This window comes from Pipistrellus kuhlii, unplaced genomic scaffold (genome assembly GCF_014108245.1).
Source record: "Pipistrellus kuhlii isolate mPipKuh1 unplaced genomic scaffold, mPipKuh1.p scaffold_m20_p_2, whole genome shotgun sequence".
In the NCBI taxonomy this organism is placed as follows: Eukaryota; Metazoa; Chordata; class Mammalia; order Chiroptera; family Vespertilionidae; genus Pipistrellus; species Pipistrellus kuhlii.
In genome coordinates this window covers 119,829,817-119,844,421 of record NW_023425515.1, presented here as the reverse complement: position 1 = coordinate 119,844,421, position 14,605 = coordinate 119,829,817, and the positions used below count along the sequence as shown (strand labels likewise).

The window sequence follows — 14,605 nt, the reverse complement described above, 5'->3', positions numbered from 1 at the left end:
TCTCTCTCTCTCTCTCCCCCTCTCATCTCTCTTTCTTTCTTTGCTACTACTTTTTATTAGAACATTTTAGTTATTAATTCTCCAATTTGAAGAGCTTTCTACAGTCGTTCATAAATGTAATTTCTGAAATATATTTTCTCTAGTGAAAACCATTTATTTGTAGGAGTTACAGGATGTGGTATCCCTTATTCATGCAGGGTTCCTCCACTTTGATGCATGGAGTCACTCATTTGTTTATGAATATCTCATAAATCATATAGATCCAAACATAGATTAGCCAAACAGGTTTTTTCCCTCTGATACACTGCACAGTACCTTTCTTTCCTTCCACTGGGGGAAAAAAAAAGAGGTTAGATACCTGATTACATTTTATTTTACAGGCACACCTCAATTTTACTTTTGTGTTTTGCTTTATTGCACTTTACTTATGTTGAGTTGTTTTTTTTACAAACTGAAGGCAAGACCCTACCCCAGCAAAAAGATTAAAACTTGCTTTATTGTGATACTTTATTACTGTGGTCTAGAACTGAGCTCGAAATATCTTTAAGGTATGCCTGGAGTGTGATAAAATTTCAAAACACCAATAGATGCACCTGAGCTGCCCCTTACTGTTCTTTCAGTTTTGGTTCCTGTTAAGAATACTCTTTCCCAATTTGGTTGTCCCAAGTGTCCCTCTGCACAGTGCTTGCCTCTGGGTCTGTTAACTCCTGCCATCAGTCATTGACATCCTCCCCAGACCCTCATTCTTTTATGTCTCTCTTCAAGGGGGCCCTAATCTTTGCTCCTGCTTATTGGAATGCCCCTACTCACTTCTCTGGGGCCTGCTTTCCTTTGCCAAATTCGATGCTGATCTCACCTTTCCAGGTTTGTATAACTTGCCTTGTGCTTATAATAGAATTACTCATTTACAGCTTTTAAATGGTTCCTCTTGGCAACTTTAACTCTTAAAGATATCAGAAATACTTACATCCTGGTTTTTAAAAAGTATACAAACAAGCTAATGGCACACTGTAGATGCCTTTACAAACCCAAGTTAGATTCCTATAACTCAAAGGGCAATAGAGCCTTTCCAATGACTCTAAAAGACCTCTGCCAAGACAGTGGTGTGACACCTTCAGGATTCTCTAGTTTCTTCTTTTATAGGCTCTTTCTCTTTGGTTCCAATTCCACTAAATCCTCATTTCATGTGCAATGGCCATCAATAGTGGTCATTTTCTATTTTCATTAAAAAAATTTTCTAAATATTGATTTAGAAAATCTTTGTAATAGATTGTCTTCTTTTAAAATTCTCAGTGTTGCCGAGACCGGTTTGGCTCAATGGATAGAGTGTCGGCTTGGGGACTGAAGGGACCTGGGTTCGATTCCGGTCAAGGGCATGTACCTTGGTTGCGGGCATATCCCCAGTAGGGGGTGTGCAAGAGGCAGCTGATTGATGACTCTCTCTCATCGATGTTTCTAGCTTTCTATCTCTCTCCCTTCCTCTCTGTACAAAATCAATAAAATATATTTTTAAAAAAATAAAAAAAAAATTCTCACTGTTTTTGGATTTATCAGATATGATGGGATGAAGAATACTCACAAAATACCTCAAAATGAAGCTCTAGGCCAAAGACTGAAAAACAATGAGTGGTCAAAATAAAAATTATTATGCACAACAAGTAAAGCTATTTTTAGTGATAATCAGAGTCTTTTTGCTCTGATTTGGTGCTTTGTTGGAATCTATGAATTTTAGGAAATTGAAAGCTTATGAGTGGAGTTTATTTAATTGAGTGAAATAAGAAAAATTTCTTATTTCCCAGTACTAAAGGCATCTGCCTCTACAGTTTGGTCATTTGATCATTTCTGGGAATTGGAAGAAGGTTCCTTAAACAATATACTTCTCTTTTATTTGTCTGGACCAACTGAGAAATAAGATAATAGCTTCAGCATAAAATGGCTAAAACATAACTTCCATTTCTGATAAGGGTGATGAAGCACACAGCTTATATTCACTGAAATCTAGGTTAAGACTTGCCCACCCACTCACAGAAAGCACTGGGTCACCCAGCCTCCTCCCTGGGGAGCCTGGCCTTAAAGTGGGTGCTCTTTTAAGAAATGTTTTTAATATGTTTTTATTGATTTCAGAGAGAGGAAAGGAGAGGGAAAGAGGGATAGAAACATCAACGATGAGAGAGAATCATGTATCAGCTACCTCCTGCATGCTCCTTACTGGGGATTGATCCTGCAACCCAGGCACGTGCTCTGACCAGGAATCAAACCGTGACTTTCTGGTTTATGGGTTGACTCTCAACCACTGAACCACACTGGCTGTGCAAAGTGAGTGTTCTTTGTTGGAAGTTTGCACCCAAGATAAAGAAGCAAGTGTAGGCACAGGCTCCTTATTCCCTAGCTCACCTCTCCTCCACCAGGAAAGGCCTGAAGTATTAGACTAGTAAAGGGTCTTCCTCATGGAGAAAACATCAAAAGTGGAGAAGAGGTGTTCTCCCTAACCATAAGCTGAGTACTTTATCTCATTTAATTCCATACCAAACCAATCAACAATGGTATATAAGTTTATACCAGGTACCATTGATTGTTTTAAGTGCAGGGGACTCAGAGAGAAATAAAACAGAGTTAAATCTTGACAGACAGGGAAGTTTAGATTAGTGTCTGTACTTGTGCAGCCTACCTCCCTCACCTCATCCAATTTCAGCACTATCAAATTCTGGCTTTGTTTAAATTTGTAATATTTTGTTCTTCACAGATTTTTTTGAACTCACTTCAAAAATTTTAAATAGTGCATTAAAATATTATTCATCTTATTGCTTCTCGGCCTTTTGGCTAAGATCAAATGTAAAATATTATTCATCTTGATTACTGAGCTTTTCGGTTCCCCCTTCTATTTTCTATCTGAGGTGAATGCCTTATCTGCTCCTCCTAGTCCCAATCTTCATTTTAAAATAATAACTAAAAATTAAATAACTCTTCAATAAATTATTAGATAGTAATATATACTATCTGAATGCCATGGACAAACCAGCTATAGGACAATTGGAGAAGAGAATGTGAAAAAGCCTCAGAGTAGAAATAAACCTGGAATTTGCAAGGAACATGCATACACAAAAAGGTTGGTGTGGGTTAAATATCAAGCACCCAATAGGTAAGTATAATAGTACTTGCTTTGGATAGAGTATTGGGAAGGATTCAAATTCTAGGACTTTGCAAGCCAAATAAGGAATTTGAATTTTATGCTACAGGTACACGAAACAACTGAAGGGTTTTAAGCAGGAGAGCAACATGATGTGATTGCTCTGTTAAGTAATTTTATTTGGCTGCTGTGTCAAGGATGGATTACAGGGGTGTGGGTGGCATAAGAGTAGAACCAGGAGAGCTGTCAGTGTCCCTGGTGAAAGATAGTGATGCCTTGGACTAGGGTAATGATAGTGATGATGGAGAAAGGGGGGCAGGTTCCAGCATTCAGCGTTACTTTAGGAATAGAGTTGACTGGATTTGATGTATAATATTAATATGGAGGAAAGGAGAGGAACCAGGGGTGGTTTCAGGTGGCTTAACTTGAGCAACTTTGTGGAGGGTGGTGCTATTTACCAAAATGGAAAAGACTGGGGGGTGCATAGGCAAGGAGGTGAGTATGCAAATTTTTAATTTTGAGTACTATGTTGGGTTTGAGATGCCTATTGGATACATGCTGAGTAAACAACTGATACAAGGAGGAGAGGAGGAAGGACAAAGCTGCAGATGGAAAGTTGGGTGTCATCCATGCCTTGATGTAATTTACAGCATGATGGATAGAATCCAGGTAGAGAGCACAGCTGGAGACGACAGGGAGGCTGGAGATGTCCCCTTGGGAGCAGCTGTTGAAATAGGAGTGGAGACAAAGGAAGAGTGAAAGTATGGTGTCCTTGAAGACAAGAGAAAAATGTGTCTTAAGAATGGGGCAAGGAGCTGCTCTGAGAGCCACCGAGAAGTCAACAACAACAAAATCAGAGTACATAAGTACAATAGCAAAAGGTCTGGGCAATATGGTGGCAACCTCCTTCAGTGTGGAAGGCACAAAAGCCTAATGGGGTAGGTTTAAGAGAATGAAAAGGATGTCGAAACGGTTGATTCTTATTGCCATTTTATGAATGAAGAAACTGAGAACTGATAACCATCTCATCCAAGATCAACACCAGTGGGAGTGAGACCTTTGACCCAGTCTGTGAAAGGATTTGCTACTGGGAGGTGTACGCTTTGCAAGAATTTATGCAACGCTCCTCCAAACCGTAGGAACAAACATTGCACTCAGAAGAACCCTTGACTTAACGCTTTCTTTCTCGATACTACTTCCATTTAAAGAGAAAAAAAGGAGAAAGCCTGGATCGGTAGGGAGAGCCCATCCGAGCCTCTGGCTTAGCTGGCAGTGAGAAGAGGGAAGGGAAGGGCCGCCCCTTTTCCGCAGCCCGGCCCGCCGGCCCAGTGCGGCTGCGCGGCGGCGCGGGGCGGGGCCAGCGCGGCGAGCGGGGCAGAACGCGGAAGGGGCCGCGGCGGGCGCGGGCGCGGGCGGCCGGGGGCGGGGCGGCTGCGGGCGCGCGGGTGACAGGTGCGCGGGGCGAGGGCGGCGGCGGCGTTCGGAGACCCGAGGGGAGGAGTCGCGGTGGCGGCGGAGATGCTGGAGACCTTGCGGGAGCGGCTGCTGAGCGTGCAGCAGGATTTCACCTCCGGGTGGGTATTCGGTGGGGACGGAGCGGGAGCGGGGAGCCTGGGCCGCCGGAGGAGCTGGGCGTCCGCCCGGGACGCCGCCTCCTTCCCCTCACATCTCCTCCCCTCCCCTCCCGTCCCGTCTCGTCTCGTCCCGCAGCCCAGTCCAGCCTTGCCCCGCGCCTCCCCATCCCCGCTCCGCGGAGGAAAGTAACGAACTTTCCGGCTCGGCCCGGGCGGCACAAAGTAACTTGGGTCCCAACGGGCTGCCTCGGTCACGGACGCGCGCTCCGGGGGCGGGAAGGTGTGGGGAGCGGGGGGCCTGGGCGTCTGCGGCCGGAGGAGGCCGGCATGTGAGGGAGCGCGCGGGGCTGTTCCCGCGACCCTCGGCGCTTCAAACCCGGCCGGACACCTGCCCGCCTGCCTGGGTGCTGCTGAGACCCCACCTGGCGTGGGACCGCCGTCCCTCCTCTCCTCTTCCCTCTCCTCCCCAGGGCACCGGTCGGTCCGCAGTTTCTCCCCGGCCTGCGGGCTGCGACCGGTTTCAGTTCGCGCCCTGGTAACCTTTGGCGAGGCTTTCTGCCTCTTCCCCTTTTACTTTCTTTCCCTCCGTTTGCCCCTTGGCCCGGGTTTTGGCGCCTCAGCAAAGACACTCTTGGGCAAGAGAAACGACAGCACTGCAGCAGTGCTGTGAATGCCTATTGGTTAAGAGCAAAACCCCCCGAGCGCTTCCCACGCTTCTCTTAGGATCACCTGGACACACCTTTAACCATCCTGATGCCTGGGTCGCACGCAGCTCATGCCAATCAAATTAGGCCCGGAGTGGGATTTTAAATACCACCCCTCAAGGGATTCCAGTGTGTGGCACAGTCTGGGAGTCACAGTTCTCATCTCTGCCACCTAGGCAAGCATATTTCTGCAAGTCACTCAGTTGCCTGTTTCCAGGATGCGCTACAACTGGGATAAAGGACTGTTGTGAGGATTAATGGATTAACATGTAATATATATGTCACTATTGTTATTACTCTGTCACTGTCGTTATGAGTGTTAAATTCATTTTAATTTTTCCATTACTTTAGGAAGGTGGTCACCTTTATAAAGGCTCTGCCTTGTCACCTTTAGCTCACAAATCCCTTGGAAAATGCTCTGAATAACGAGGGCATCTTGAAAATGCTGTTTTAAATGTCTAGTGAGATAAATGTTAGCTAAAATTAATATATTGTTTGCCTTTTTGTGTGCTTAGTAACATCCTGGCAAATATTGAGCACTTACCACCTATAAAGCCTTTTTGGTGTTTTTATAATAATATTTATTATAGATGCTCTAGGAGTCATTCATTGATGGTGTGCTTGTATGTTTACATTCTCCCCTCCCCCCACCCTTAAATTTAAATAGTAACTTCTTTTCAGAGTGTAAATTATTGTATTGAGAATTTTTGGAATGATGCTGGAATTGTCTGCTTGTAACATGAGTATGGTAAACACACCTGTTACCGTGACTTCAGTGACTTCAAGAAATTCCTTGGTGGAATAACAGTTTCTGATTGTTACTGTAACTCTCTGATGGTATGGTTAACTCAGAACCCATTTATGCACCTGACCTTTGCTTCGGAAAGTTAAAACTTACCTAGGAGTATGAACTCTGGACCAAAATCACCCTGGGGTAGCTGAGTAACCTGACTTTAGGGAGAGATTTGTAGGAATCGGATTAGAACCTCATGGAAACTGACTTCTTGAAAGATGCCATGGAGTGGGACCAGTTTGGAATTAGACAGCCTGAGAGGCCTTCCATTCCATTTAGGCCCTTTGGTGGCTTTCTCTCGGCTGACAAACTGCTGACTGCCCATGTGTGTGTATTACCTGGCAGACAGGTAACTCATCTCCAGGTGTTATCTCTCTCCCAGTTGACTGGGAACTCTAAACGCTGATGTTCCCTTTTGTCAAGTCCTCAAATTCCTGTGCAATTCTTACCAAGAAAACTTCTGCTTACTTTATTTTAGTAAACTCTTCCATATTTAGATTGAGATTAACCTATTTTACACAGTTGACTATTTTGCCTTGCTGAGAAAAGATGAAATTAAACACAGCACATGTGTATATTACATACAGGCACTGAGGGATTCTAAGATGAAATAACGTGACTCTCACTTCCCCAAATTTTCAAATTGGATTTGGCATTCCTTTAAACCACTTGGTGTTAATGCCCACAGAAGCCAGAGCAGCTCAAGTGATTGGCAACTAACTTCAAGGGTTCCCGTTGCCCCAGGGAATCAGTCAGTACAACTGGCAGGCTTCTTCAGAGCTGCTTCAGTGTGGCCACTGTGGCCTCAGTCATCGAGAGCAGCATTCTCATCTCGGTGCTCATTTTCAGTTTCTGAAAATTTATGTAACTGGAGCTTGAATGTAGGAAAATTAACTTTTTAAGTACAATAGGCTAGTCTTTATTCTCACGTATCTGATGAATGCCATGAATTTCTACCTTCCATTTAAACTTAGAAAGAATGAAACTAAAGTTCATCAGTTAAGGGCAGTGTAGAGATTGCTGGTGGCCTGCGGGGGACTGTAGGTTGTCCATGGACTTGTGGCCTTTTTGGTAAATTTTTATTCATAATATTATGTCAACATTGAGACAAACCTAGAAGTTATGTCCCTCTCTGACCTAAGTGGGTGGCTAGGTGGCCTGAAGGGATTGAGGGGATTGGTTCTAGACCTCTTCCCCTCACTAGAGTCCTGTTTAGATTTAACTCACTCAGAACTGGGAGATAGTCACATAGACTATATGCTTCTCCAGGAATGATTTGAGCTCGGAGGGAAACTTTTAGATATACTGAAGTGCACACTTCACACCACCATGGTCTTTTTTCTTCAGTATAAAACTTTTCATTTTAATGAAATATTCAGAATAAATTTGATTAAAAATTTGCAATTAACAGTTAAGTATTTAGGAACAACTAAATGAACTAAATTAATGTTTTTCTTTATTAGTTTTGCAAACATGAATATTTAAAAGTATTGTTGATGCTAAAATAATGTCAGTTGCTCGATAAATGTAAAAGATGAATGAACAGGATCTTAAAACAGAGTATACTTAGTTGTGGGTAATCTTCCCCACACATAAAATCTCTCTGGACAGTAATGAGTTCATCCACTGGCAGATGAGCTGTCCATTTCGGGATTTTTTTAAGATATATTTTTTATTTATTTCAGAGAAGGGAGAGGGAGAGAAAGATAGAAACATCAGTGATGGGAGAGAATCATTGATGGCTGCCTCCTGCATGCCCCACACTGGGGATTGAGCCTGAAACCTGGGCACATGCTCTGACTGGCAGTGGAACCATGACCACCTGGTTCATAGGCTGACGCTCTACCACTGAGCACGCCAGCCGGGCTGTCCATTTCTTGAGACCCTAGCCAACAATCCTAAAAAGGTTAGCTCTCCACCACACCAACAAAGAGCCTAAGGACACAAGTGCTTACTCCCAGGCTCCCAGTTCGGAATTCACTCTTGGGAATAAGGTTAACAGGCGCTGACTCAGCTGGGCCAGCCTGGCCCTAGTCCTTCCAGCAGTGTCCACACAGCGTTGCAGCACTTTTAGAAGGTGGTCATTGGCTCATCTGCAGAACAGTTCTGAAGCTGCATGAAATAGGCACGAGGATGTTCACATTTGGGACATGGCTCTGCTGTAGAGTCAGTGTCCTCCCAGGCAGCTGCTCCGCCAAACATATCATCCACAGCTTTCAGCTTTGGATATTTCCTATTTGTTACCTTGGGGTGGGGGTGTGGGAGGGTGTGTGCACAGAGGGGCAGGTGTTGCAGGCAAAATGGTGGCAGCGCTCCCCCTCCTGCTCTGCAAGCCAGCGGACTCAGTACTCTCAGGCTCCTGCAGCCCGCTCTGGTTTGAGTTTACCTGTGGAGTGGTTATGAACAAAGATCTCAGGGTTGATATATTCAGGCATGCAAAACCCTCCAGGGAACCGAAAATCAGATTTACTTAATGATTTACAGCTGCCTGTCACCAGCCGGCATTTCCTGTTTGTAATACTCTTAAGTTCTGTGCATGGGGATAGAAACTGTTACTATTGGTCTTCCAAGACCATAGGTGTTTGCCCCTCAAAGCCACCTCTGCGCAGTATACTCCTTCTTTCTTCTCCTCTCCTATAGTACCAAAACCTGCTCAAAGGAGAGGATCTATTTATCTAATTATCAGTGTGTTAAAATGGTGAGGTTTTGCCTGAAATGTTAGCTTTTCCAGGACTATTTACCTTTTTAATAAGCAGAAAGCTATCTCAATATTCAACTTCACCTAATAGATGTTACTGATTTGCTACCACGTGCCAGACACCAGACTAGGCTCTCAAACTGTACCTTTCTATAGAAGCATTTTCCATTTATTTAAAAAAAATATTGAAGAGGTCACATGCTCAGTTTTTATAATAGCTGATGAGGTTAGATGAGTAGGAAATTGAGGTGCAAAAAAAGAGAATGCCACTGAGGTCACCCATGCCATTGAATCAGCTAGAGAAAAGCACATTTTTTGTTCACCAGTTATTGCAGTGCTCAGTGTGTCATTCTGTTTAACTATTAATACTTCTTTTTGAATTTTTGTCTAAGCAGTTTTGCTCATCACCTTCATTTCTTAATCTAATACTTTCATGTTAGTATTTTTTACAAAGCTTGAAAAAAATAAATGTGCTGGTGTCAAATTAAGGTCAAGTGTTTGGGACAATCTAAAAATAAATTATTGAAGCACTATGGTGAATTTGAGGTTTTAGTGCTTTGAACTCAAAAGAGTGCATTAGTTGCTTTTGGTAGAAAATAATTGTCAGGTGGCTCACGTAAGTCTGTATATTAATATGCTCACACAGCAACACTTATATCTTCCTGGGGCATACGGTATTAGGAAGGTTAGGAACAGTGGAGAAGCCTGTTATAGGGACTGGTGCATGGGGGGACCTCCACTGTATTTCACGTTGGCCCGATAATGTAATAGTTTCTTATCTTTCTTGATGGTGATGCTTTTTATTTAAACTGGCTCTGTAGTTTACAGAATGCTGTCTAAGTCATATTTGGAAGTTTATTCAATTCTTGTTGCAAATCATTATAATCAGTATAATACTATTTTATTTTTGAGGAAACTGGAGTATTACACCTAGATCATTATTTCCTTCTCAGCATGTCATGACATTGTGTTGTATTAAATCGACTTTATTAATGGGTTGTTCCCAGCGCACGATTACTGTGAAAAACTTAAGTAGGGTTATATCAAAAAAAAAAATAAAAAAATAGTAAGCTATTTTCCGTTGAATTCTGGCTCTCAAATATATTTCAGAAAGTAACTTCTTGCTTTTGTTGTTGTTGTTGTTGTTGCTTGTTAATTATTTTTCAACTTAAAATGAAAATCATTTTAACCTTTTATTTTTTTCTCTCCTGACTTGATTGTTTCCCACTTCCTTCTAGCTACTTTATGTTTTCTGAAACAGTTTCTATTCTGAATTTTGGCACAGTGATGGTTTATGTAGAACAGATTTGATGAGAAAAGATGAATATTTAAAAAACTGTTTTTGTTAAAAAAAATTTTTACAAAGTTTCAAACATATATAAAAATAGAATAACACAGTGAACCCTGTGTGTTCATTGTTCAGATTCAATAATTATCAACTATTGCCACATTTGCTTTGTCTCTCTTCTTATTTGTAAAATAAATCTTGGACTTGTCTGTTATATCTCTCATGCATCAGTTTGCATCTCAAAAAATACAGATATTATATAAAAGCAATGCCAGTATCATACCTAACAAAATGAACACTAATTCTTTGATATTATCAATTGTGCAGTCCATAACTAGATTTCCTGGTTTTTAGAAATACCTCTTTACAGTTTATTTGTTCAAATCCAGATCAGATAAGACCCACACATTACATTTGGTTGAAGACCAGTTTTTAAAGCAGATGGCTGTTAAGGAGCCACATGGAGAAACTCTCATTGTTCCCTTCAACAATTTTATTTTCAACTCCCTGTAACATTTCCTCTTTCTCTGTTATTTCCAACTAATCTTTTTTTCATTATTTGAGGGGAGGTAGTGGGAGAATCCCAAAGTTGATATATTACAAATGAGACATTAAATTAATTTTACTTTTAAAGTGATCTTTATTGAATTCTACCATTACATAGTAATTCAAAGTTCTGCACTTTTAAAGATATCTAAATATTAATATGACTAGGATTAATGGTAACATCTTACTTAATAATAGACAAACATGCTAACTGATATATTGTACCTTCGCAACACCCACAGCCAATCAGGAGTGAGTATGCAAATTAACAAAGATGGTGGTTAATTTGCATATGCGGCTGCCAAGTGGCCAGAGGCACTCTTTCCAGCCTAGGAAGGTGGAAAGGCGGCTTAGGCCAGAGCGAAAGTGGTGCCGGCAGCCAGGGAAAGGAAGACCCATTCTGGAACGAATCTTCGTGCATTGGGCTTCTAATTATACAATAAATTGACTAACCAATAATGCAGTATAAGCTTTTTATAAAAGTGTGAGTGAAGAAAAGCTGTGACATTCAATACGAATTACTTTTGTTACCAACAAGGGGACCTGGCCCTTGGTGGGTCTGGCTGGAGCCAGCCAGTAGTGTGTGTGTTCTTGACTTCATGTAGGAAAAATTTCACAGCAGGAGTCTAGGTAACTATAAGGGAATGTTATTAAAGATGGGGACAGTAAAACAAGAAAGTGCTTAGCAACAGGAGAATCTAGGCTGAACTACCCTAGTTCTCTGGGAAGTCAGAGAAAAGGGGGTGTTGGGATCAGGTTCAGGGGGTAGCTTGGGACAAGGGGCCGCTGCCCATTGCTCCCCTGGTTGCAAGCCTTACAGGGTCCGTTAGGGTTTAGGAGATACTTCCTGTGGTGGAAAAAAGGTGAAAAGGAATGGCAATGGCTGCTTCCCAGAAAGCACAAGCTGGGTCCTTTGTCTGAGGGTTTATCTCTTTGTCACAGGCAGGAATCTTAGGGGAAGTCTCAGGAGGGTTTCAGCAGAGTTTTCTAGGTTTGCTTCTCCACTGATTGGTCAGTTTCAGGATAGGGGGTTCTCAATCATTACAGCTGATACTGGTATCACCCACCTGGTTCTGCCACTTTCCTGGGTCTGAAGCTGAAACACAATTGAGGCCTAGATGTTATCTCTAGAGAGGTGACTTCCTGTATCTGTTGTGAATTGCTTTGTCAGTTTGTTTAGCTATCTTGTATCAGTTTCCCTATTCTACTTGTCCTGGTTTACTGACCAGTCTCACGTTGATTAATAATTCCATGTTCAGTTTATATTCAGTGATTTGAGTTTACCAAAGTAAGAGAAATAGCACTGGCAATGTTGATCATTTCTCATTTTTTTGTGCAGTATTTCAGACTTGTGTTTTGTTCTTTTTTCTCTTTCATCATAGTTATAACTATACTAGAGGCCCAGTGCATGAAATTTGTGCACTGGCGGGGCGGGGGTAGAGGGTCCCCTTAGCTCAGCCTACACCCTCTCCAATCTGGAATCCCTCAGGGGATGTCTGACTGCCTAAACCAGCAGTTGGACATCCCTCTCACAATCTGCGACCACTGGCTCCTACCTGCTCACCTTCTTGCTTGCTTGATTGCCCCTAACTGCCCACCCCCTGTCAGCCTGATCACCCCTAACTGTCTCTGCTTCACAGCCTGATCGCCCCAAATAATTGTCCCCGCCCCCTGCTAGCCTGGTTGCCCCCAACTGTCCCCCCGCCAGTCAGGTTGCCCCCAACTGCCCTCCTCTCCCCCCATTGACCTGGTCGCTCCCAACTGCACCCCCTGCCGGCCTGGTTGCCCCACGCATCCTGCTCTTCAGTTGTTTGGTTGTTCCTCACTAACCCCCCTGCTAGACTGGTCACCCGACACAACCTGCTATTCAGTTGTTTGGTCTTCCTTCACTAAGCCCCCCTGCCAGCCTGGTTGCCCCACACAGCCTGCTGTTTGGTCGTCCATCTGGTCATTTAGGTCGTGATGGCCCCTGGCTTTTAATATATTAATATGGATAGATATACTTTATTTAGTACTGCCAAAGTAACCAGTCTACTTAACCTTTTTCAGTATTCTTATGTTTTACCTAAAAGACTTGCACTATTTATTTTTTAAATTAAAGTATACTTGGTATTCAATATTATTAGTTTCAGGTGTATAACAGAATGATTCGACATATTTATATCTTAAGATGTGCTCACTATACTAAGTCTAGTAATCATCTGTCTAGTAAACAACTGTGTAAAGCTATCACACTATTATTATTGACTAGATTCCCCTTCACGTTTTTCACCCATCCCTTATTCCCTCTGGTAAGCATCTTGTCTTTCTCTGATTTATTTCTGAAAGGTTAGAAATAAATATTTGAAATACCAACCTAGATATTTGTGAGATCACGTAAGAGTGGTCCAAAGAGAATCTTAGCAGTTCCCTTTCAATATCCTTCTAACATCTAACCATTGGAATTTTCCTGAATCACTAAAAATAATACTGAAATAATTTGGAGTGTAATGACTGACTAGGATAATCATACCGAGGATTTCACAACTAAGTGTCTTTCTCACACTTTGGAGTGGAAATGGTAGAGCACAGCAATCAAAGTAACTTTACCTACTCGTTGCTTAACCTACTTTAAACAAGATTTACAAGTTTCCAAAGTGAACTTGGAAGTATTTGTGTTTCTGTATGACATATTAGACTTTTTAAATACAACTAGCTGGTTTGGATCAGTGGGTAGAAGGTTAGGCTGTGGACTGAAGGGTCCAAGTTTGATTCCAGTCAAGGTCATGTGCCCGGAGTGTGGGCTCGATTCCCAGTAGGGGATGTGCAAGAGGCAGCAGATGAATGATTCTCATCATGGATATTTCAACCTTTCCCTCTCCCTTCCTCTCTGAAATCAATTTTTTAAAAAATTCTTTAAATAAAGGAATAAAAATAAATACAACTTCCTAGACTCATCTGGAGAGATATATACAAATTAGTTTGTAGTAAAGAAATTATGGAGTCTTTTCAACATTGTAGATAAATTAATCTCATTGATTTTTTAATTTTTGAAAAATAACATAGAATAATATAAATATCTTTGTATGTAATTGGCATTCTAATTCGTTAAAGTTGTTTGCTCAGAAGTTTCCGTCTGGTGTTTAGCCAGGCATTATTGACAAAAAAACATGGAATCCTGTGTCAGGGTTTGCATGTACAGTTGTGCAGGTTATACACTGCACAGCACAGGGTTGGGGCATTTGTACGTGAGTCAGCTTGTATATGAACAGGACAGTTTCTGGCTGGTGGCAGTGAAGTATCTTGAGGAAGGAGCACTTATTTCTATTTTTACAAAGGCTGTGTAAGGGCTTGCAGTGGTTCTGTGGCCTATGTTTCAGGCTCTCTTTAGAAATGAATATTTGTTAAAGTAATCAAGAAGAGCCTGTACAGCCCAGCTAGCATGGTTCAGTGGTTAAGCATCAACTTATGAACCAGAGGTCATGGTTCAATTCCTGATCAGGACTTGATCTCCAGTGTGGCACTTGCAGGAGGCAGTTGATCAGTGATTCTCATCATTGATGTTTCTCTCTCTCTTTCCCTGTCCCTTCCTTCCTGAAATCAATAAAAAATTATGTTTTTTAAAAAAAGCATGTATAGCAATACTGTCTCATATGATATTATGTCATAATTTAGCACTTGCTTTTTGGTGACCTCATTAATATAGTACAGAGACCACAGAAAAAAAATGGTAACAGTGGGGCAGTGAAGTGAAATAAATTATACAAAGTTTATGAACTTTATATTTTACATATAGAAAAGCCTACTTCATTTTATATATGCATTTCTGGCCCATTTATCTGTTTTCTAGTCCAATAATTTAAAAAAGCAAGTAGAAAGGTGAGAAGCTGTATAGT

The 14,605-nt window shown here is 41.8% G+C and overlaps 1 protein-coding gene across 4 annotated transcripts in view; it reads left to right on the top strand.

The window, feature by feature from the left end:
• The first annotated feature begins 4,533 nt into the window (after nt 1-4,533).
• Nucleotides 4,534-14,605, top strand: part of DTNBP1 (dystrobrevin binding protein 1) — a 145,685-nt gene continuing 135,613 nt past the window's right edge. For 2 of the 4 annotated variants that reach the window (XM_036448076.2, XM_036448078.2), the window contains exon 1: nt 4,535-4,701. In XM_036448076.2, the coding sequence (XP_036303969.1) occupies nt 4,646-4,701 (56 nt within the window). In that variant the 5' untranslated portion in view covers nt 4,535-4,645. Of the gene's footprint in view, nt 4,702-14,605 lie in introns of all 4 variants that reach the window. The other 2 variants (XM_036448079.2, XM_036448075.2) reach the window with 2 other exon arrangements.